Source organism: Scyliorhinus canicula, chromosome 9 (assembly GCF_902713615.1).
Source record: "Scyliorhinus canicula chromosome 9, sScyCan1.1, whole genome shotgun sequence".
NCBI lineage: Eukaryota > Metazoa > Chordata > Chondrichthyes > Carcharhiniformes > Scyliorhinidae > Scyliorhinus > Scyliorhinus canicula.
The window spans coordinates 50,764,824-50,785,888 of NC_052154.1; the positions used below are offsets into that span (position 1 = coordinate 50,764,824).

The 21,065-nt window shown below is 48.5% G+C and overlaps 1 protein-coding gene across 5 annotated transcripts in view; it reads left to right on the top strand.

The window, feature by feature from the left end:
* The first annotated feature begins 1,375 nt into the window (after positions 1–1,375).
* The window catches only part of heatr3 (HEAT repeat containing 3), a 79,286-nt gene continuing 59,596 nt past the window's right edge, over positions 1,376–21,065 (top strand). For 2 of the 5 annotated variants that reach the window (XM_038806680.1, XM_038806681.1), the window contains exons 1-5: positions 2,321–2,498; positions 9,432–9,604; positions 16,459–16,546; positions 17,952–18,064; positions 18,916–19,025. In XM_038806680.1, the coding sequence (XP_038662608.1) occupies positions 2,370–2,498; positions 9,432–9,604; positions 16,459–16,546; positions 17,952–18,064; positions 18,916–19,025 (613 nt within the window). In that variant the 5' untranslated portion in view covers positions 2,321–2,369. Of the gene's footprint in view, positions 1,395–2,320; positions 2,499–7,082; positions 7,102–8,217; positions 8,342–9,431; positions 9,605–16,458; positions 16,547–17,951; positions 18,065–18,915; positions 19,026–21,065 lie in introns of those variants that run through there. The other 3 variants (XM_038806685.1, XM_038806683.1, XM_038806682.1) reach the window with 3 other exon arrangements.

A 21,065-nucleotide genomic window follows, 5' to 3' on the forward strand; every position in this document is an offset into this window, starting at 1 on the left:
GATGCAATGCAAACACTGAACTGCAATCTCCTGCAGAGATAATGGAGGCTGATTACCATCTCAGCAGAAACCATCTCCAGTGAGTTATTCCCAGACTGTGGACATAATGTGAGTTGAAAGACAACAGTTCTGGGTGAAAGATATGTTTGTGCTTTTCCCCTTCCAGGAAAACACAAGAAAAGGGATTAAAAACCAACTATAACCATGGTCTCTGTGTGATAGTCTGGTGTTCTAGTTCCACTGTGCTAGTGTGTACTGTAAGGTTCACAGCTGAAGAACATTCACGAGGCATCCTTGCACTTGCAGGTCAAAAAGTATCTCTCTCCGATTGCTGGAAGCGAGTCACAAGTCAGCAAAGTCACAGTTGAAAACGAAACAGGACAAAACATGCTGACTCACATCTCCCTTTCCTCAGTATCTGATAGTGATATCACATCAACACATAGTGCAAAACACATGATTTTCCTTCCCGTTTCTTGCAATGAAATCACATCCTTTCAACCATTCCAACTTGAACAACATCTTTCTCTTCAGCAATTTAAATTGTGAATGGTGATGGGTGACAGCGTGTGGTTATGATGAGAACAATAATAGGTTATTTTTCATGGGCACTCTTTGACCGCAAAATTATTTCTAATGACTGAGTCAATGAGGTTAGTATGACAACATGGCATAATGTTGAGGGTAGCATCATAATAGACAGGGGTCAGGTCCAATATGATTCTTCTTATGGCACACTCTCCAACCTTGAAATGATCATGGCCGAGATTTAACCAATGAGGCTGATAGGGTGACCATTTGGAACTACCAAGCCTTTAATTGGTTGATTTTGATTTCATTCAAGGCGCGTCAGTGAATGCTCACAAACGAATGAATACAAAGTTGGTGATCACTAATAGGCCTGTCTGTGATTGATACAACTGGAGTATCAAGGCCAGGTGTGACAGCAAGAGTGTAGCTGTGGATATGGATTGGGTCTTTTAGGGAGATATTAAGACAAGATAGGAGGGTGGCTAGTGAAAATAGAGCATGATGAATTAAGATGGAGGTTGAAATCATCCAGGATGATAATTCTATTTATTTCATATGTGATTGGTGCCTTGGTCGTACAATAAATCCAGACTATTTTGGAAGATTTTGAGAGTGAAGCAATCAGTTTTTCTTGACTAGCTTTGACAAAGAGTCGTCCAGACTCGGAACATTAGCTTCCTTCTCTCTCCACAGAGGCTGTCAGACCTGCTGAGATTGTCCAGCATTTTAGGTTTTTGTTTCTTTGGGGGAAAAAAATAACGTGGCTGCGTTATTCTTTGAACATCACTCTTTAGCCAGGGGAACAATAACTCAAGAGGTCGTACGAAAAACGCGCAGGGCTGCGGGGAGAAGGGTAGCACTGGGTGAGTTCAGGGAGGCAACACAGCCGACGGGCCGAATGCGAGGCTGTGCAATGTGGCAGAGGGTGTGATGTGACACGGTGCAGGACCAGCGTGGCTCAGTGTTGGGCGGGAGCGGTTAGCAATGTCCTCACATCCGGACCGTGTTAACCAGAACTAATGGCAGTCAGTAACTCTCCAAGCGCCGAGCCGCCAGCTCCCCCGGTGAAGTTACTTTACTGGTGGTATTCTGCGCTCGGACGAGGATGAACATTAGCCTCGCGCCCAGCATTAGGAGGTGATGTGGGACATTAACCCGGCATCAGCTTCTTTCTGACTCAGTCATTCAAAGCTCTTGTCTCCTCCCCGGTCGTGACGTCCCTGTGTTTCCCGGAGCTGCCGGCACAGACCCGGACTGAGGTGTCCACATGGTGTAGCGGCTCGGCTCAGCTCTCCCGCTCCCTCCCCGTACCTCCCCCAGCGCCCGTCCCCGTCCCAGCGCCCGCTCCAGCTCCCACCCCCCAGCGCCCGCTCCATACCTCCCCCAGCGCCCGCTCCAGCTCCCACCCCCCAGCGCCCGCTCCATACCTCCCCCAGCGCCCGCTCCAGCTCTCCCCCAGTGCCCGCTCCAGCTCCCACCCCCCAGCGCCCGCTCCATACCTCCCCCAGCGCCCGCTCCAGCTCTCCCCCAGTGCCCGCTCCAGCTCTCCCCCAGTGCCCGCTCCAGCTCTCCCCCAGCGCCCGCTCCAGCTCTCCCCCAGCGCCCGCTCCAGCTCTCCCCCAGTGCCCGCTCCAGCTCTCCCCCAGTGCCCGCTCCAGCTCTCCCCCAGCGCCCGCTCCAGCTCTCCCCCAGTGCCCGCTCCAGCTCTCCCCCCAGCGCCCGCTCCAGCTCTCCCCCAGTGCCCGCTCCAGCTCCCACCCCCCAGCGCCCGCTCCAGCTCTCCCCCAGCGCCCGCTCCAGCTCCCACCCCCCCCCCCCAGCGCCTGCTTCGCCACGCTATGGGCAAGAAGAAAACCAACAAATTTGCACGGCCGCAGTTTTCCCCAATCGGGCCACCGAATAACACCAAAGAGGAGGAGGAGGAAGCTGGAGACGTTTGCTCGCCGGCCCGGGATTTACTTGAGAAAGTAAATTTAGGAAATGTTTTCTCTTTTGGGCTGTGTACTGTTCTCCCCAGCTGCTCCCCTGTGGGACTCCCGGCGCCTGTTTAGATTTTTTTTTAAAAAAGCTCAGTGTATTCAATTCTGTCTCCCTCGTGCTCTCCGGGGGAAGCAGGCATCACCAGTTATGAAGTACTTAAAAAAAATAACTTGTAGTTTCAGAGGAATAAATGAGGCACTCGGTTCAGGTGGAAGTGTTATACCGAAGTAGACCTCTGAAGGCATAATCAAAAATGCGAGTTTTGTGGAGCGTCAGTGGGATACAGCCCAGGCATTCAGAGAGCTAGATAGCATGTCTGAGCAAGACTGTGCAACAACTTTGTGAAAATATAGTGTGTTGGGGACAGGGATCCAAAAAACTGAAGGTGGACTATTAGAAAATGTCGTGGCAGAGTTGGCATAAGTTAACCACTTGTGTAGTGTAGAATTTGGGAATCTGACAGGTTCTTGAGCCTGGTAAAAGTAAGTAAAGTTGCCATACTCCCAGATGACCATTGTCTGCTTTCACCTTTTGAGGGAGAGAGCTGACTGGTGATAATTTAACCTGGTGGTTACCACACCTCAGGTGAGGGGGACAGTCGAGAAGGTGGGCCTTCATGAATAACCTCTGTTGGTGCGGGAATTGAACCTAGGCTGTTGGCCTTGCTTTGCATCACGAACCAGCTGTCCAACTTGAGCCTGGGTATTGATTAGTTGATTCTGTGGTTATGAACTGTTGTGATGGCGGGGTAAACTGCCACAAAGCTGTGCGCTGTATCAAATAGGTCACCAAAATTGAGCACCATCAGCTATATCTTAATTGAACTGGCAGGACACCATGAAGGAGGGGAAATTGTGAAACTAGTCGAAAAGAAAAAGGGAGCATACATAATGTCTAGGCAACTAAAAACAGATGAGGCTTTTGAAAAATATAGGGAAAGTGGAAAAAATGTAAACTGGGAGTTAGGAGGGCTGAAAGAGGCCATGAAATGTGATTGGCAAGCAGGGTCAAGGAAAATCCAAAGGCCTTTTATACATATATAAGGAGCAAGAGGATAGCTAGGGAAAGAGTAGGCCCACTCGAGGACAAAGGAGGGAAGTTATGCGTGGAGTCGGAGGAAGTGGGTGAGGGCCTTAATGAGTACTTTGCATTGGTATTCACCAAGGAGAGGGTAATGACGGATATTGAGGTTAGGGATGGGTGTGTGAATACTCCAGGACATGTCAGCCTAATGAAGGAGAAAGTGTTGGATATCTTAAAATGCATTAAGATAGACACGTCCCCTGGGCCAGATGGGTTATATCCCAGGTTACTGTGGAAGGCAAGGGAAGAAATAGCTGGGGCCTTACCAGATATCTTTGACCACAGGTGAGGTTCCAGAGGAGTGGAGAATAGCCAATGTTGTCCCTTTGTTTAAGAAGAGAAGCAAGGATAATCCAGGTAATTCTCCCAGTGAGCCTGATGTCAGTGGTGGGGAAGCTGTTAGAGAAGATACTGGGCAACAGGAGTTATTCATATTTGGAAGCGAATGGACTTATTAGTGATAGACAATATGGTTTTGTGCAGGGATGCTCATGTCTTACCACCTTGATTGAGTTTTATGTGGAGGTGACAAAATTAATTAATGAGGGAAAGGCTGTGGATGTCATCTACATGGACTTTAATGAGGCGTTTGACAAGGTCCCTCATGGCAGACTGGTACAAAAGTTAAAGTCGCATGGGATTCAGGGTGTGCTAGCTAGGTGGATAAAGAACTGGCTTGGCAACAGGCGACAGAGAAACAGTGAAAGGGAGTTTTTCTGAATGGAGATCTGTAACTTGTAGTGTTCCACAGGGGTCAGTGCTGGGACCACTGTTGTTTGTAATATATACAAATGATCTGGAAGAAAATGTAGATAGTCTGATTAGCAAGTTTGCAGATGACACTAAGATAGTTGCAGATAGTGAAGGGAACTGTCAGAGAATACAGCAGAAATTGGATAGATTGGAGAGTTGGCCAGAGAAATGGCAGATGGAGTTCAATACAGCCAAATGTGAGGTGATGCATTTTGGAAGATCAAATTCCCGTGTGAATTATACAGTAAATGGTAGAACCTTTGGGAGCATTGACATACAGAGGGATCTGGTCATTCAGGTCCATCGTTCCATGAAACTGGCAATGGAGGTGGATAAGGTGGTCAAAAAGGCAACAGCATGCCTGCCTTCGTTGGCCGGGACATTGAGTACAAGAGTTGGCAGGTCATGTTACAGCTGTATAAAACTTTAGTTAGACCACATTTGGAATATTGCGTGCAGTCCTGGTCGCCACGCTACCAGAAGGACATGGATGTTTTGGAGAGAGTGCAAAGAAGGCTTACCAGGATGTTGCCTAGTCTGGAGGATGTTAGCTACGAGGAGAGGTTGAATAAACTTAGATTGTTTTCGGTGGAAAGACGGAGGCTGAGGGGAGACCTGATTGAGGACTACAAAATTATGAGAGGTATAGACCGGGTTAACGGTCAGAAGCTTTTTCCCAGGGTTGAAGACCCAAATTACAAGGGGGCAAGGTTCAAAGTGAGAAGGGGAAAGTTTAGGGGAGAGGTGCAGGGAAAGTTTTTCACGCAGTGTGGTGGATGCCTGGAACGTATTGCCAGTGGAGGTGGTGAAGGCATACCCGATGGCAACGTTAAAGATGTATCTTGATAGACACATGAACGGGCGAGGAATGGAGGGATACAGATCATTTGGGCAATAAGTAGTAGGTTTAAATAAGGAATCTGGATCAACGCAGGTTTGGTGGGCCGAAGGGCCTGTTCCTGTGCTGCAATGTTCTTTGTTCTTTTGAATCCATGACCAGTGTGTCCTTTTATTTGGGACATTAAGCGGAATATGAATTTTGTGTTACGATGCTAAATGGAGAGAACTCTTCCTTTTCTGCAACTTGATGCTGAACAAGCAATTGGTATAGCAAGAATCCAGGGCTAAAGTGGAGTGATAAAACTGGATGGCATTCATATTGATGCTCACACCTGCCTGTAGATGATTTCACGAACAACCAAGACAGATTTGCAGCATTTAGATGTGGAAAAAGTGAATGAAATATTGCAACACACCCATGTTGAGTGAAGCCAAACTCGTGCAGTGCCATGGAGTTGAGTAAGGGGTGGGGAAGATGGGGCTGGTGAGTGTACAGACCCGAAGTTATGGTGATATGGGATTGCAATCTGAGTATTTGGACAGGGGAAGCCAACTGGATATCCTTAAACTTCAAGTTGAATAAACATCCATGAATTTCTCATACTTGCCATTGAAATTAAGATATGTATTAGCAGAGGAAAGGAGATGGGGAAGGCAATTGTTTTTTTCAGTGTGTGACAGGAACAAGGAGCTCTGTTTCCCTTGGATTTCAGGGTACTCCTGGAGTACTGGGATAATTTGGCCATTGAGCCGAAGGTGCATTGGCTCAAATCTTTCGATCAGTGTTAGGACCTTATTTCCAACTCTGATCAGGCAAAAAAGTACCACTTACCTTCCTCTGCTTTTTCTGGCCAATCTTCCGATGGAGGATCCTGCAGAACTCAGCACAGGAATCCTCTGAGACACCAGTGAGGGAAATCCGTGCAGAAGCCATTATATGGCAGGAGCTGTGATGTTTTTGTAACTGTTCACTAAAACACTGGAAAGCTTTGGAACGTTTATACAGCTCTTCAGTGTATTAGCGAAGGAGTGTTGTCAAGTGGGTAAGGTAAGGGGGTAGGCTGGCAGCTGGGTAGGGTGGGGAGTCGGGGGACTGGGGGTTGGGTGTGTCAGTCGGGTGGTGGGAGATAGTAATGCCAGGTTGGGGCTAGTCAGGCAGTTGAGGGGGAATTAGGAAAGTCAGGTGTAAATTACCCAGAAGTTAGACTGGGATTTTTCTAACATTTCCTCGCTAACTATTCAGGTACGTAATTTGGAACCATCCAAAGTCTTCAACTCCAGCTCAGAGCTGGAAACTTTTTCAGAGAGTCCCGGGGAGCAGGAAACTGCCCATCACAAGTTCAAAGTTCCCAGGAAATTTACATGGAGTCAGTAGTGCATCCTGGGAGATACGTCTGGTGTCTGATGATCTGGAGAGCAGAAGACCTGCGCCAATATTGATTAAGATCATTATCTGGATCTGACAGTGAATCATTCATCCAGTTGTGTGCTTGGTGTGCTTATAAGGCTGCAGGCCTCAAGTTTAGGGTTATAAGGATAGAATTTCACAATCTGGAACTGTGAAGGCGTTGGAAAGGACACATGAAGTGAGAGAGCTGTTAGGGCGGTTAACTGAAGCTACATTGTATTGGTTTGTAGAAGGCAGACGAGGATGCTGGATAGTTTTATTTTCAGAGTTAAGCTTTGGAAGTGGGCGGGGAGATGGCCACTGAAGCAAAGAAATAAGTGATTTGGGGAAAAGCAAACTTGTATTTATATGTTGCCTCAACCTCAGGATGTTGCAATGGATATACCAATTTACCCAGGCTTAATGGCCTTTGGCGCAGATTCGCATAACCAGGTTTTTGGAACCCTCGATTGTGTCGAGAGTACCCCTGGAGTTTAGCCAGCTAAAACTGCAGAACTGCTAATGAGGTACTTTCAAAGTCTAGTCATTTTTATAATGTAGGAAATGTGAAGCCAATTAGATGTATGCTCCCAGAAACTGCAATGTAATAATGACCGGATAATGTTTTTTAGGTGATGGTGATTGAGGAATAGATCTTGGCCAGGGCAGCAGGGATAACCTCGCCAGAGAGGACAGACCAGTCCTCAGTTTAATATCTCACCCAAAAGATGTCAGTCACCTTGACGGTGCTCGTTGTATTGCACTGGAGTGTCAGACTACATTTGTTTCTAGAGTCAGACTTGAAGCCACGGTCTTGTAATTCAAGCGAGTGTGCTGCCAACTGAGCAATAGCTAACAACTTGAAGACTTCTTCAACAATAGAAAAATGAGAGGGGGCAAGGTCTTGCAAGGTGGCAAAAGCAGTGGTTAGCTCTGCTGCCTCATAGCGCCAGGGACCTGAATTCAATTCTGACCTTGGGTGACTCTGTGGCGTTTGCACGTTCTCCCGCTGTCTGTGTGGGTTGGCTCCTGGTGTTCCGGTTTCCTCCCACAGTATAAAGATATGCGGTTTGGGTGGATTGGCTGGGCTAAATTGTTCCTTAGTGCCCAAAAGGTTAGGTGGGGTTATGGGAATAGGGCAGGGGAGTAGGCCGAGGCAGGGGGGCTCTTTTGGCGGGTCAGTGCAGACTTGATGGGTCAAATACTTCTGCACTGTAGGCATTCTATGATTCTATGAAAGATGGTTGTTAAAGTTAATCTGCAGTCTTTAGTTTGTGTGAGGAGAATGCAGATTCATTCATAGAATCGCAGAATCTATAGTGCAGAAGGAGGCCATTCGGCCCATCGAGTCTGCACTGGCTCTTGGAAAGAGCACCCTACTTAACCCCACTCCTGCACCCTATCCCCGTAACCCACTTCACCGTTTTGGACACTAAGGGCAATTTATTTATTTATAAATTTAGAGGACCCAATTATTTTTTTTCTTCCAATTAAGGGGCGATTTAGTGAGGCCAATCCACCTACCCTGCACATCTTTGGGTTGTGGGGGCGAAACCCACGCAAACACGGAGAGAATGTGCAAACTCCACACGGACAGTGACCGAGAGCCAGGATCGAACCTGGGACCCTGGAGCTGTGAAGCAACTGTGCTGAGCACTGTGCTACCATGCTGCCCTAATTGGAGGCGAGTGGGTGGCAAGAGTTCAAATTTAAATCAAGGACAAATTGCTCTCGCACCAGAGAGTACAATGAGGGGAGTTTCACCAAGTAAGTAGCTATAACATTTGGAAGAGGTATTGGACAATATAAGGGCCAGAGGAACATTGGAGGGAGATGAGGGCCTCCATTACAGAGTTACAGAGCAACTGTTATAATTAGACCTGTTTGTGTTAAATTAATACAATTTGTCTTTGGACAACAACACAAAATGAAGACCAAGTTATGCTTCACCATATTAGTTGTGGCCTAGACTTGAGCAAGTTTACTTTGATTCCAACAAAGTCATATCTGACACAAAACATCAATTTGGTTTCTCTCTCCACAGATGCTGCCAGACCTATTGCGTTTGTCCGGCACTTTGTGTTTTTATTTCTTAATTCCTTTTTAAATATAAATTTAGAGTACCCGATTCATTTTTTCCAATTAAGGGGCAATTTTAGCGTAGCCAATCCACCTACTGTGCACATCTTTGGGTTGTGGGGGCAAAACCCATGCAAACACAGGGAGAATGTGCAAACTCCACATGGACAGTGACCCAGAGCCGGGATCGAACCTGGGACCTCGGTGCCATGAGGCTGCAGGGCTAACCCATTGCGCCACTGTGCTGCCCATCCATTTAATAGAATTGACCATGTTAGCATAATCCTAGTCTTTATCCAGGTCTTAGTTGTAGTCCATCAATCATTGAAAACCAATAATTTCTTGTGAAAATAATTATAGAGGATTTTTGTACTTTGACTTTAGATGTACTTTTTCTTACAGTTAGTTCAGAAATTAAATGTGCACAGACCAAAACAATGTGAAAGGTGATGCATTCTTTGTGTAAAACCTTAACCAACATTAAGCTTTAACTGGATTAACTTGTTGATAGGAATATGCTTATTTTGATTTATAATTGTTTCTATAAGAAAAGGAATGTGGAATACCCCGCATCACAAAAGGCTTGTATCAGTGTAAAGGAGTTTTACCACCTTAGCCTGCCCACTCTTAGATATTAGGGCAGAAATAAATTAGACTAAAACGTCACCGCATTTCCATGAGTTATGTTGATATGTTGAATGAGAATCGATTGTACGAGCATATGAGAGCGGAATACGTGATCGTCCATGTGATGAACTAAAATCCTATTCTCTGGTAGTTACAGAGTGTGTCTCCTGATGTCCGGGAATTTGCATGTGCGAGTATTTCGAAACTTGTCCAGGAGGAAAAGGTGATCCCTTCCTTCCTGCAGAAAGATGCCGTTCGGTGTTTGGGGCCAATGCTGCTTGATCCAAGTGTTGGTGTCAGAGAGACAGCTGCTGGTGCACTCAGGTGAGTGCTAAATGTTTTAAGCAGCATTGAACATGCATTAAATCAGATCTGGCGATAACATTGTTCAATGTTGTTTCAATAGTACATTAAATGCAAGTTTATCCTAACAGGCATTATAATGTCAAGATTACAAAATTATAAATGACCATTTTCCGATAAAATATATTGTTGACTGTCAACTTTTTAATAATGGGTGTCTTTTTTACCGTGTATATAAATCTTACGCCAACTACACCAGGATCTAGTGGGGAACCTTTTTAAGGGAGCAATATTTTTATTTGTTTGAAAATCTTTTTTTTTTATGTGTTAATGACTTCGACTTGGGTGTACAGTGCACAATTTCAAAGTTTGCAGATGGCACAAAACTGGGAAATACTGTGAACTGAGGAGGACACTGATGGACTTCAAGAGAGCAGAGCTAGGCTGGTGAAATGGCAGATTAAATTAAACACAGGATCTGCAAAGTTACACATTAAGGGATAAGAATGGGACTTCCGGTGGCGGCGATGTTCGAGTGAGCCGCACATTCGGCGGGCTCTCACTCCGGCGGGGCTTAGCAGCTGATTCCCCGCGATAGCGGGACCACGGGGGCGGCAAAAAGGCTGCCGTGGAAGGAAGACGAGAGCGGGCTGCAGCGGATGGAATCGTGGGAGGCCAGCAGGTAGAGGAAGAAAGAGAGAGCGAGAGAGACAGAGGCAAGGAGGAAACTGACCTGAAGGGTAAGATGGCGGACCCACGGACCTTCCTTCCTCCAGGACAAGGAAAAAAAAGTTTGGAGTTGCTGAGGAGGGACAGCTTGGACCCACTTCAGATGCCCAGGAGATAAAATTTAAGGAGCTGGGCGAAGGAAGGCGGCAGCGAAGGTGCTGAGGAGCGGGCTGCGGCACATGGAACAGCGGGATTCCAGAAGGCAGAAGAAGAAGGAGAAAAAGGGACAGAGACAAGGACCTGAAGAAAATTACCTGGGACCTAAGATGGCGGACACACGGACCCCGGACTCAGCAATCCAGCAGGCGCTGGATAACATGCTCCAGGTAATGAAGTCCAGTTTTGAAGCGCTGAAGCGGGACAGCTTGGACCCAATCCAGAAAGCGGTGGATCAGCTGAACCAGAGGCTGGACGCCCAGGATGTTAAAGTTAAGGAGCTGGGAGAGGCGGTGGAGGAGCAGGCGGATGCGCAAACGGTTGCAGCGCTAGAAGTTGACGGCCTGAAAGAGTGGCAGAGAAGACTGCTGGACAGAGTGGAGGAGCTGGAGAATAGAGACCGCAGGAACAATCTGAGGATGGTCGGCCTCCCGGAGGGGGCTGAGGGAGTTGATGCTGCAACGTTTGTAGCAGATCTGCTGAAGCAGCTGATGGGGGCCGAAGCCTTTCCGCGACCGCTGGAGCTGGAGGGGGCACACAGGGTGCAGGCAAGGCAGGGGCGGCTGGGCGGACCCCCCCCGCCCGATGGTGATTAGGTTCCACAGGTTCGTGGACAAGGAGCGGGTGCTGCAGTGGGCAAAGAGCGCCAGGAGCAGCACGTGGAACAACAGTGTTCTCCGCATTTATCAGGACCTAAGCCAGGAGGTGGCTCGGCGGCGAGCAGCCTTTAAGAATGTCAAGGAGGTGCTGTTCAAGAAGCACGTGAAGTTTGGTCTGCTGTTCCCAGCTCGGCTATGGGTCACGCACCAGGGTCAACACCACTACTTCTCCGAGCCCAAAGAAGCGATGGATTTTGTGAGGGACCTGGGGCTGGTCCCGAAGGGAGGCCCCAAGGACGCGAGTTAGGGCCCGAGGATTTCTGTGGGAAGGAACGCCGAATGTGCCTGGACTGCTGCTCAACGGTTTGCTGGGCCAAAGGGGCCAAGCGGAACATTTGAGACTCTTTCCTTTGTTCATGGACATTTTTGTGCTTTTTCTCTTTTTTCTGTGTTTTTTTTGTTCCTGTTTGGGCTGGTTTGTGCTTTTTGTGCAGCTCGCGGAAGACACTGGAGCCGGCTTGCCCCAGTGGGTGGGGAGGAGGACGGGGAAACAATGGGAATGAGACAGGAAGGCGCCGGAGTGTTGAGTCACCAGGCTAGCAGATTGGCTAGTCAAGGGAGTCAGATGGGGGGGGAAGTTACAGCCAGTAGTTGGCAGGGGTGGGGGTATCGGGGGATGGGGTTAGGGGAGGGGGGGGGGGGGTTGTTCTGCTGACGGGAGAGGGACTTGAAATAGGCACTGGAAAGGAGGTCGAGGGTGGAGGCAGCCAAAGGGCGGGCCAGGAATGGCGCGACGCATGGGCCAGGGGCCGGCCCGAGAAAGGCTATGGCTGACCAGCGGGGTGGGGTGGGTGGGATGTGCCCCCCCGACCAGGCTGACGACCTGGAATGTCAAGGGACTGAATAGGCCGGTTAAGAGGGCGCGGGTGTTCGCGCACTTGCGGGCCCTGAGGGCGGACGTAATTATGTTGCAGGAGACACATCTGAAAGTGTCTGACCAGACCAGGCTAAGGAAGGGCTGGATTAGCCAGGTCTTCCACTCGGACTTGGACTCGAAGTCATGAGGGGTGGCAATCATGATCAACAAGCGCGTGCAATTTGAGGCAGAGGGCATATCCGCAGACAGGGGGGGCAGATACCTGATGGTACGGGGCAGTTTGGAGGGGAGAAGAGTGGTGCTGGTGAATATATATGCCCCGAACTGGGATGACGTGGACTTCATTAAAAGAGTGCTGGGGAAGATCCCGGACTTAGATTCTCGCAGGCTAATAATGGGAGGGGACTTTAACATGGTCCTTGACCCGACTTTGGATCGGTCGTGTCCCAGAACGGGTAGACTCTCAGCAATGGCAAGGGAGCTGAAAGGGTTTATGGAGCAAATGGGGGCAGTGGACCCCTGGAGAGATAGACAGCCAACAGGAAGGGGCTACTCGTTTTACTCGCACGTCCATAAAGTATATTCCAGGATAGATTTCTTTGTACTAAGCAGGGACTGTATGGGGAGGTAAAGAACACGGAATACTCAGCAATTACCATTTCAGACCATGCCCCGCATTGGCTGGACCTGCAGTTCGGGGGAGCGAGCTATCAACGCCCGCAATGGAGGCTAGATGTGGGACTGCTGTCGGAGGAGGGGATCTGAGAGAGGCTTCGGAAATGTATAAAAAATTACCTGCAGGTGAATGACACTGGGGAGGTCTCAGCGGCGACCTTGTGGGAGGCGCTAAAGGCAGTAGTGCGGGGGGAGCTGATTTCAATTGGGGCCCACAGAGCCAAGGCAGACCGGGCAGAGATGGATAGATTGGTCAGGGAAATGGGTTGGATAGATGAAGAGCACGCGGAGTCCCCGGGGGAGGTTTTACTCAGGGAGAGACAGAGACTACAGGCGGAACTGGGGGCACTATCCACGAGCAGGGCCGTGGAACAGCTTAGGAAGGCGAGCGGAGTGGTGTACGAGCATGGGGAAAAGGCTAGCAGACTGTTAGCGCAGCAATTCAGGAGGAGGGAGGCGGCCAGGGAAATAGGTAGAGTGAGGGACGAGGGGGGGCGCAAAGCGGAGGACCCGGCAGAATTGAATAGGGTATTCCGGGACTTCTATCGTAAGCTGTATACTTCGGAGCCGCCGGAAGAACCGGAGGGGATGAAAAGGTTTCTGGACGGGTTAACATTCCCAACAGTTGGTGGGGGGGCGAGTGGAAGAGCTGGGGGCCCCGATTAGAGTAGAGGAGGTATTGGGGGCCTAAAGGCCATGCAGTCGGGGAAGTCCCCGGGGCCGGATGGATACCCAGTAGAGTTTTATAGGAAGTTCTCTGAGCTGGTGGGCCCGGTCTTGGCGAGGGTTTTCAATGAGGCAAGGGACAGAGGGACCCTGCCGCCGACAATGTCACAAGCCACCATATCTCTGATATTGAAGCGGGGTAAAGACCTGGAGGCGTGCGGGTCCTACAGGCCAATCTCCCTGATTAATGTAGACGCCAAGCTCCTGGCAAAGGTACTGGCGGGTAGAATGGAGGACTGTGTACCGGAGGTGATTGGGGAGGATCAAACGGGGTTCGTGAAAGGTCGGCAGCTGGCGGCCAATCTGAAGAGATTGCTCAATGTGATAATGATGCCCCCGGCGGGTAGAGAGGTGGAGGTAGTGGTGGCAATGGACGCCGAGAAGGCCTTTGACCGGGTGGAGTGGGACTATCTATGGGAGGTGCTCGGACGGTTTGGGTTCGGGGAGGGATTGGTGGATTGGATCAAATTATTATATCAGGCCCCGAGGGCCAGCGTCAGGACCAACAGAGAAGTGTTGGAGTACTTTAGGTTGTACCGAGGGACCAGACAGGGCTGCCCGCTCTCCCCGCTGCTGTTTGCACTGGCCATAGAGCCGCTGGCGATTGCGCTGAGAGCCGCAGAGGGTTGGAAGGGGATGGTGAGGGGCGGGGTTGAACACAGGGTTTCTCTTTATGCAGACGACCTGCTCCTGTACGTGTCGGACCCAGTGGCCGGGATGGGAACTATACTGGGAATGCTGAGGAAGTTCGGCCAGTTCTCAGGATACAAATTAAATACGGTCAAGAGTGAAATGTTTGTGGTCCAGGCAAGGGGCCAGGAGAACAGATTGAGAGGGCTACCGTTTAGGCTGGTTGAGGAAAATTTCCGGTATTTGGGAATCCAGGTGGCACGAGACTGGGGCAGGCTGCATAAGTTAAATTTGGCCAGGGTGGTGGAGCAAATGAAAGGAGAGTTTCGGAGATGGGATGCACTCCCGCTGTCGCTGGCAGGGAGGGTGCAGACTGTAAAGATGACAATCCTCCCTCGATTTTTGTTTATTTTTCAGTGCCTCCCGATCTTTATCCCACAGTCCTTCTTCAAAAGAGTTAACGGGCTGATCATGAGCTTTGTCTGGGCGGGAAAATCCCCGCGGGCGAAGAAGGCGATGTTGGAGAGGAACCGCAGCGAGGGAGGGCTGGCTTTGCCGAGTCTGGTCAATTATTACTGGGCGGCCAACATCGCTATGATAAGGAAGTGGATGGTGGGTACGGGGTCTATTTGGGTGCGGGTGGAGGCGGCTTCGTGCAGGGGCTCCAGCTTGGAAGCCCTGGTCACGGCTCCTCTACCGCTGCCGCCGGCCAAGTACACCACCAGCCCGGTAGTGGTGGCGACCCTGCGGAAATGGGGCCAGTGGAGGAGGCATGTGAGGGAGATGGGGGCGTCTGTCTGGGCGCCAATCTGCGACAACCATTGGTTTGCCCCCGGCAGTATGGATGGGGGGTTCCGAGTTTGGCGGCGAGCAGGGGCGGGAAGGGTGGGTGATATGTTCCTGGAAGGGAGCTTCGCGAGTTTGAGGAGCTTGGAGGAGAAATTTGGGTTGGTAAGGGGAAATGATTTTAGATACCTACAGTTGCGGGACTTTGTTTGTAGACAGGTCCCATCTTTCCCGCGCCTCCCGCCAATGGGGATCCTCAACAGAATAGTCTCTAGGAGGGAAGAAGGGGAGGGCAGAGTCTCGGGTATATATAAGGTGCTCATGAGGGAGGAAGGGTCCCAGACAGAGGAACTGAAACTTAAATGGGAGGAGGAGCTAGGCGGGGAAATGGAGGATGGGCTGTGGGCAGAGACCCTGAGTAGGGTAAATTCGACCGCGACATGTGCTAGGCTCGGACTGATCCAATTTCAGGTCGTTCACCGGGCCCATATGACGGTGGCTCGGATGAGCAAATTTTTCGGGATAGAGGACAAATGCGCTAGGTGCGCGGGAGGACCAGCGAACCATGTTCACATGTTTTGGGCATGCCCTAAGCTGAGGGGGTACTGGGAGTGATTTGCGGGGGTCATGTCCCAGGTGCTAAAAACAAGGGTGGTGATGAGTCCAGGGGTGGCAATTTTTGGGGTTTCGGAAGACCCGGGCGTCCAGGGGGAGAAAGAGGCCGATGTGTTGGCCTTTGCTTCCCTGATAGCCCGGCGACGAATATTATTGGCGTGGAGGGACTCAAAACCCCCGAAGACTGAGTGGTGGCTTGCAGACATGTCGAGTTTCCTGGGGATGGAAAAAATTAAGTTCGCCTTGAGGGGATCTGTGCAGGGGTTCACCCGGAGGTGGCAACCATTTATTGACTTCTTTGCGGGAGAGTGAGCGTCAGCAGGGGGGTGGGAGGGGGGGGGGGGGGGGGGGGGGGGGGGGTGTAAGAGTAGAGTAGGAGGGAAAATATGGCGGGTAGTACCGGTGGGAGGGGAGCGGGCTTGTGCAATATGTTACGATGGAAGTATTGAAAGTACGTGGATGTTTGCACATTTTTGCCTTTTTTGCTTTCTTTCTGATGATGTCTGTAACTGTTTATAAAGCCAAAAACTACCTCAATAAAATTGTTTATTTAAAAAAAAAAGGGATAAGAATGGGAGAAGCGATATAAAATAAGGGATACCATTCTAAAGAGAGTGCAGGTGCAGAGGAACCTGTGGGTATTTGTTGGCAGGGCAGCTTGAGAGCTTTCGCCGCCAGGTTTATAGAACCGGACTTAGCTGTCATTCTGGCCTCCATTACGGCTTCTTCAGGACTACCTGTAGTCCCAGCCGTGGCAGGTTTGAGTGGCAGCTGTTGTGCGACTTCAGAATGGCCATCTGCGCTCTGAGACAGGGGGACTTCTCCCCAGGTGGGGAGTCTCATCCTGAGCCAGTTAACACTGCTGCCACCTTAAGGTGACTGCAGGGCAGTCGGGTTTTAGGTGGGTGATCTCAAGACCGATTTTCCATTTGGTGGTTTGGGGTTAGAATAGGCGTCCTGTAAAATCCATTTGACTTGATGGATGACTGGCTTTGTCCTGCGTTGTAACCATTCTATGATATGCTTAGAAGAGGCGGGTGTAAACGTGCAAATGTCTAATATGAATTGTTTGTTTATAATAGGAACCTTAGTGCTTGTGGCGGATACGATGTTTGTGATGAGATGGTGAAGCAAGACGTTCTGACTCCCCTGACTGCCTTGTTGCGGGAGGTAAGCTCTTTTGTGTAAAATGAAAATCCATCTGCTCTTGTTTCTCTTCTTCCATAATTTCCCTCCTTTGGCCTTTCCTCCATAAATAGCATAAATGGAGGCAAGAGGAGGTCATTCGGTCCCTTGAGCCTGTGTCCCCAGTTAATACATCATGGTTCATCATCCACTTCAGCTGCACTCTCCCACACAATCCCTACATCTCTTAATTCCCTTAATATACAAAAATCCATCAATCCCTTACTTGAACAGCTCTCTGCAGGGGAAAATCCGAAATATTCACAACCCTTTGAGTGAAGAAGTTTCTCCTCACCTCAGCCCTAAGCTGCTGACACTTTATTCTAAGACTGTGGTCCCTAGGTTTTGATTTCTTAGCTGCAAAATATCATCCTCCTATCTACCCCCGCCAAGTCCCTTTTTTTTGTTTCGCTGAGATCCGCTCTCATTCTCTGGGATATAAAGGCCTAGTCTACTCAATCTCCTCATCGGTCAAACCCCTCCTCCCAGGAATTACTTTATCTCAGGCAAGTACATCCTTCCTTGGATAAGGAGACCAAAACTATATGCGTACTCTAGGTGCAGCCTTGCTAAGGCTCTGTACAATAGCAGTAACACTGCTTTAGTCTTGTACTCCAAATCCTTTGTAATAAAGGCTAACCTATCATTCGTTTTCCTAATTGTTTGCTGTACCTGCATGTTACCTTTGTGTCTTATGTCTCCAAGGACATGTAAGTGCCTCTGACTACAGCGTTTTCCAGTCTTTCAACAATTTAAAAACTATTCTGCTTTTCTAATTTTCCTACCAATGTGGAGAACTTCAGGTTAGCCACTAACATAATTGTCCTGTAAGCATCAGCCAGGAATTGCTGCTTCTGATAAGATAGTTGCTGTCAAAGTGACTTTCACAAATTAATGTAAAAATCACCTTGTTGCTCACTGTTCTTCACTGACTGCACTCATATTTTATTAATGCATGTGCAGTTTCCCAGAGAAATGTGTTTGTGGCCGCTTATTTAGTTTTATCTAAATCCTTTTTGCAGCCTCTTTGCCACCATTTATTTGCCCACCTAATTTGGTGTTGCCGGCAAATTTGGATGCATTACACTGAGTTACCCCATGTGGCGTGTTGGTAATGGAGGATGTATGGAACATTGCTCTTTAACCTCTAGCAATTCTGTCAAATTGTTTAGGGAGTAGGGAAGTGGTTCGGGTAACCTCCCTCTGTGTGTGTGTGTGGGGGGGGGGAAGAAAACTGGCACAATCCTTATGGAGAATTGCTTGAGTCGAGAACTCTATGACAAAGATGTTTGAATTCTGTAGTCTGCTACTTTTAACATTTATGTTGTAAGTACATGCTGAGAAAAAGATTGCCAATCCAATCTCGGTTTCTGTTGTTCCTTGACTGCAGTGTTGTACGGAATTAGATGCAAATGTGGTCATTCCACAAAAACAGAAAGGTGCGGATAAAACCCACGTAGAAAACATAGTCAATGAGGCCATCAACCTTCTCTGGAATTTATGGTAAGTTTATTTTTCATCAGGCTCAAAACATTTCGGAGTATCTAACTGTAGGTTTTCACGAATCTGCAAGTATTTTCAGTGCCAATTTTCCTGATGGCTCTTAACAAAGTTTGCACTGCGGAGTCATTAGTGGTTTTTAAGATGAACAATTATTTTATGGAAAATGTCCACGATGGCATTTGGTAAGAAATGAAGCAGAAGTTTTAATTTCATCTCCTGCAGCTCCTCTAATAAATTATTTCAGAGTTCTTGGCAAATTAACTGCAGAGAGAATTCCTGAGCCCATGTCAGTGGTGAGCTGCTTGCTATCTTCTGTTTGTTAATTTGAACAGATAAAGGTTTGTGGGTAGCACACCGATAGTTTTCAGATCTCCAGCCACAGACAAGGCATCTTGGTCAGTGAAGACTTGGAACATTTACCTCAGGAATTTTGAATTATGTCACTGGTTTGGCTCAAAACAACCTAATGAAATAGTTGAGTACAATACCTAAATTTAGACACTGATAAATTGTTACTTGCATTCAGGTTACCCACTAACATAATTGTCCTGTAAGCATCATCCAGATATTGCTGCTTCTGATCAGGTGGTTGCTGTCCCATTTTCACAAATTTATGTAAACATGCTGACTGTTTTCCACTGACTGCACTGATATTTTGTCAGTGCATGTGTAGTTTCCCAGAGAAATGTGCCTGACGATGAGGTGTCTACTTCTGTAAGGTTAGAGTGAAAAAGTGAATAGCTTATATACAAACATGAATGGGCCTCCGCACTGTGAACTACACTAAAACTATATACAAAAATTGTGTTGAAGAGAAAGGTTTATTAGCTTTTTCCTCCTCGTTTTCTTAGTGAGAGCAGCAGCACGGCAGTGTCTGTCTTTAACAAAGAAGGTTTATTGGACGTCTGCATTCAGTGCCTCAGACGGTTTAACATTAATGTCGAACTAGCTATTTCTGCAGGTGAGTAATCTCAATTAAATTTGTAGTGTGGTGCTTGTGTTAGATTTATGGTAAAATTGTAAAATATGACTTGATCATACCATAGTTTAAATAAAAAGAATTTTTAGTGCGAGTTCCATCAGCAACCTTCAGTAAACTTTATATGTTTTTTATGTTGAACCCAGTTTAATTGTTTTTTGTCCTATTTTAATGTTTCAATGGTGTATCCTAATGACTGCTTTAGAAACGTAGACCATGATAATATAATGATTGGATGACACCATCATTGATTTAACTCTGAGTGGAACATCGGAGTATCTCTGACTGGAAAAGGCAAGTTTGGTCCATCTTGCCAGCCTCAAACTTCAAAATTTGGCAATATTTTTGCCACGTAAATCCTTTCATTGATTTTCTCACCAACTCCCTCTTGAAACTTACGTTATCAACCTCATTTTTTTGCTGGGTGAATCCATTTTAAACACTAGTGTTGTATCTTATCTATTCATTCTTCTTCCTTCCTTCTAAATGTCACTCTTCTCCAATTGTTGTCAACCATGGGGCCTTGGTAAATAGTTTCTTTTTTTAAAAAAGTATTTTTATTAAGGTTTTGCACCCCCCCCCCCCCCCCATGGATTGCTGCTGCTGACATTTTAATTTTCCCCGAGAAAGTCAACAACCAGCTGCCACCTCCGAGAGAATCCTAGCGTAGAGCCTCTTAAGGCAAACTTTATTTTCTCGAGGCTGAGAAACCCAGCCATGTCGGTAACCCAAGTCTCTACACTCGGGGGCTTCGAGTCCCTCCACATTAATAAAATCCGTCTCCGGGCTACCAGGGAGACAAAGGACAAGACATCGGCCTCTTTCGCCCCCTGAACTCTCGGGTCTTCTGACACGCCAAAGATCGCTATCTCTGGACTCTGCGCCACCCATGTGTTAAGTACCTTGGACATTGCCCTCGCGAACCCTTGCCAGAACACGCTAAGCTCCGGGCATGCCCAAAACATGTGGACATGGTTTGCAGGGCTGCCCTTGCATCTCATACAACTGTCTTCCACTCCAAAAAACCTGCTCATTCTCGCTGCCGTCATGTGTGCCCGGTAGACCACCTTAAATTGAATTAGACTGAGCCTGGCACATGATGAGGAGGAATTAACCTCTGCCCACAGACCCGCTTTCAACTCCTCACCTAGCTCCTCCTCCCACTTGCCCTTGAGCTCCTCCACCGGGGTTTCCTCCGGCTCCTGTAGTTCCTGGTAGATATCCGACACCCTCCCCTCCCCCACCCCACCCAGATGCCGGAGACCACCCTGTCCTGTATCCTCGGTGGCGGCAGCGTCGGAAAGGCCACTACCTGTTTTTTCAGGAAGGTTCGTACTTGCAGATATTTAAAGGTGTTTCCTGGCGGCAGATTAAATTTGTCCTCGCGCCTTCAAACTGGGAAAGCTTGCGTCTATGAACAGATCTCCCATCCTTCAGATGCCTGCCCTCTGCCAGCTCTGGAACCCACCATCCATCCTACCCGGGACAAACCTGTGATTGTTGCATATCGGGGTCCAGACCGACGTTCCCTCCACCTTGTACCTCCTCCACTGTCCCCAGATCCGCAGTGTGGCCACCACCACCGGACATGTGGAGTAACGGGTCGGCAAGAACGGCAAAGGAGCCATTATCAAAGCTCCCAGACAACCCCCCCTCTGACTGTGCTCCAACAGCGATCTCCTTACTCGCGGGGTCTTATCAACCCACACAAAGCCCGTAATGATCCTACTCACCCGCTTAAAAAAGGCCTTGGGGATGAAGATGGAGAGGCACAGAAAGACAAACAAAAATCTGGGGAGGACAGTCATTTTCAGGGTCTGCACCCTTCATGCCAGTGACAGCGGGAGCATGTTCCACCTTTTAAAGTCCCCTTCCATTTGCTCCACCAACCGGATCAGGTTGAGCCTGTGCAGGGCATCCCATTTCCTGGACACCTGTATACCCAGGTAACGAAAACTTTTCTCCATCATCCTGAGCGGCAGCTCTTTCAGTCTCTCTTCCTGTCCCTTGGCCTGGATCACA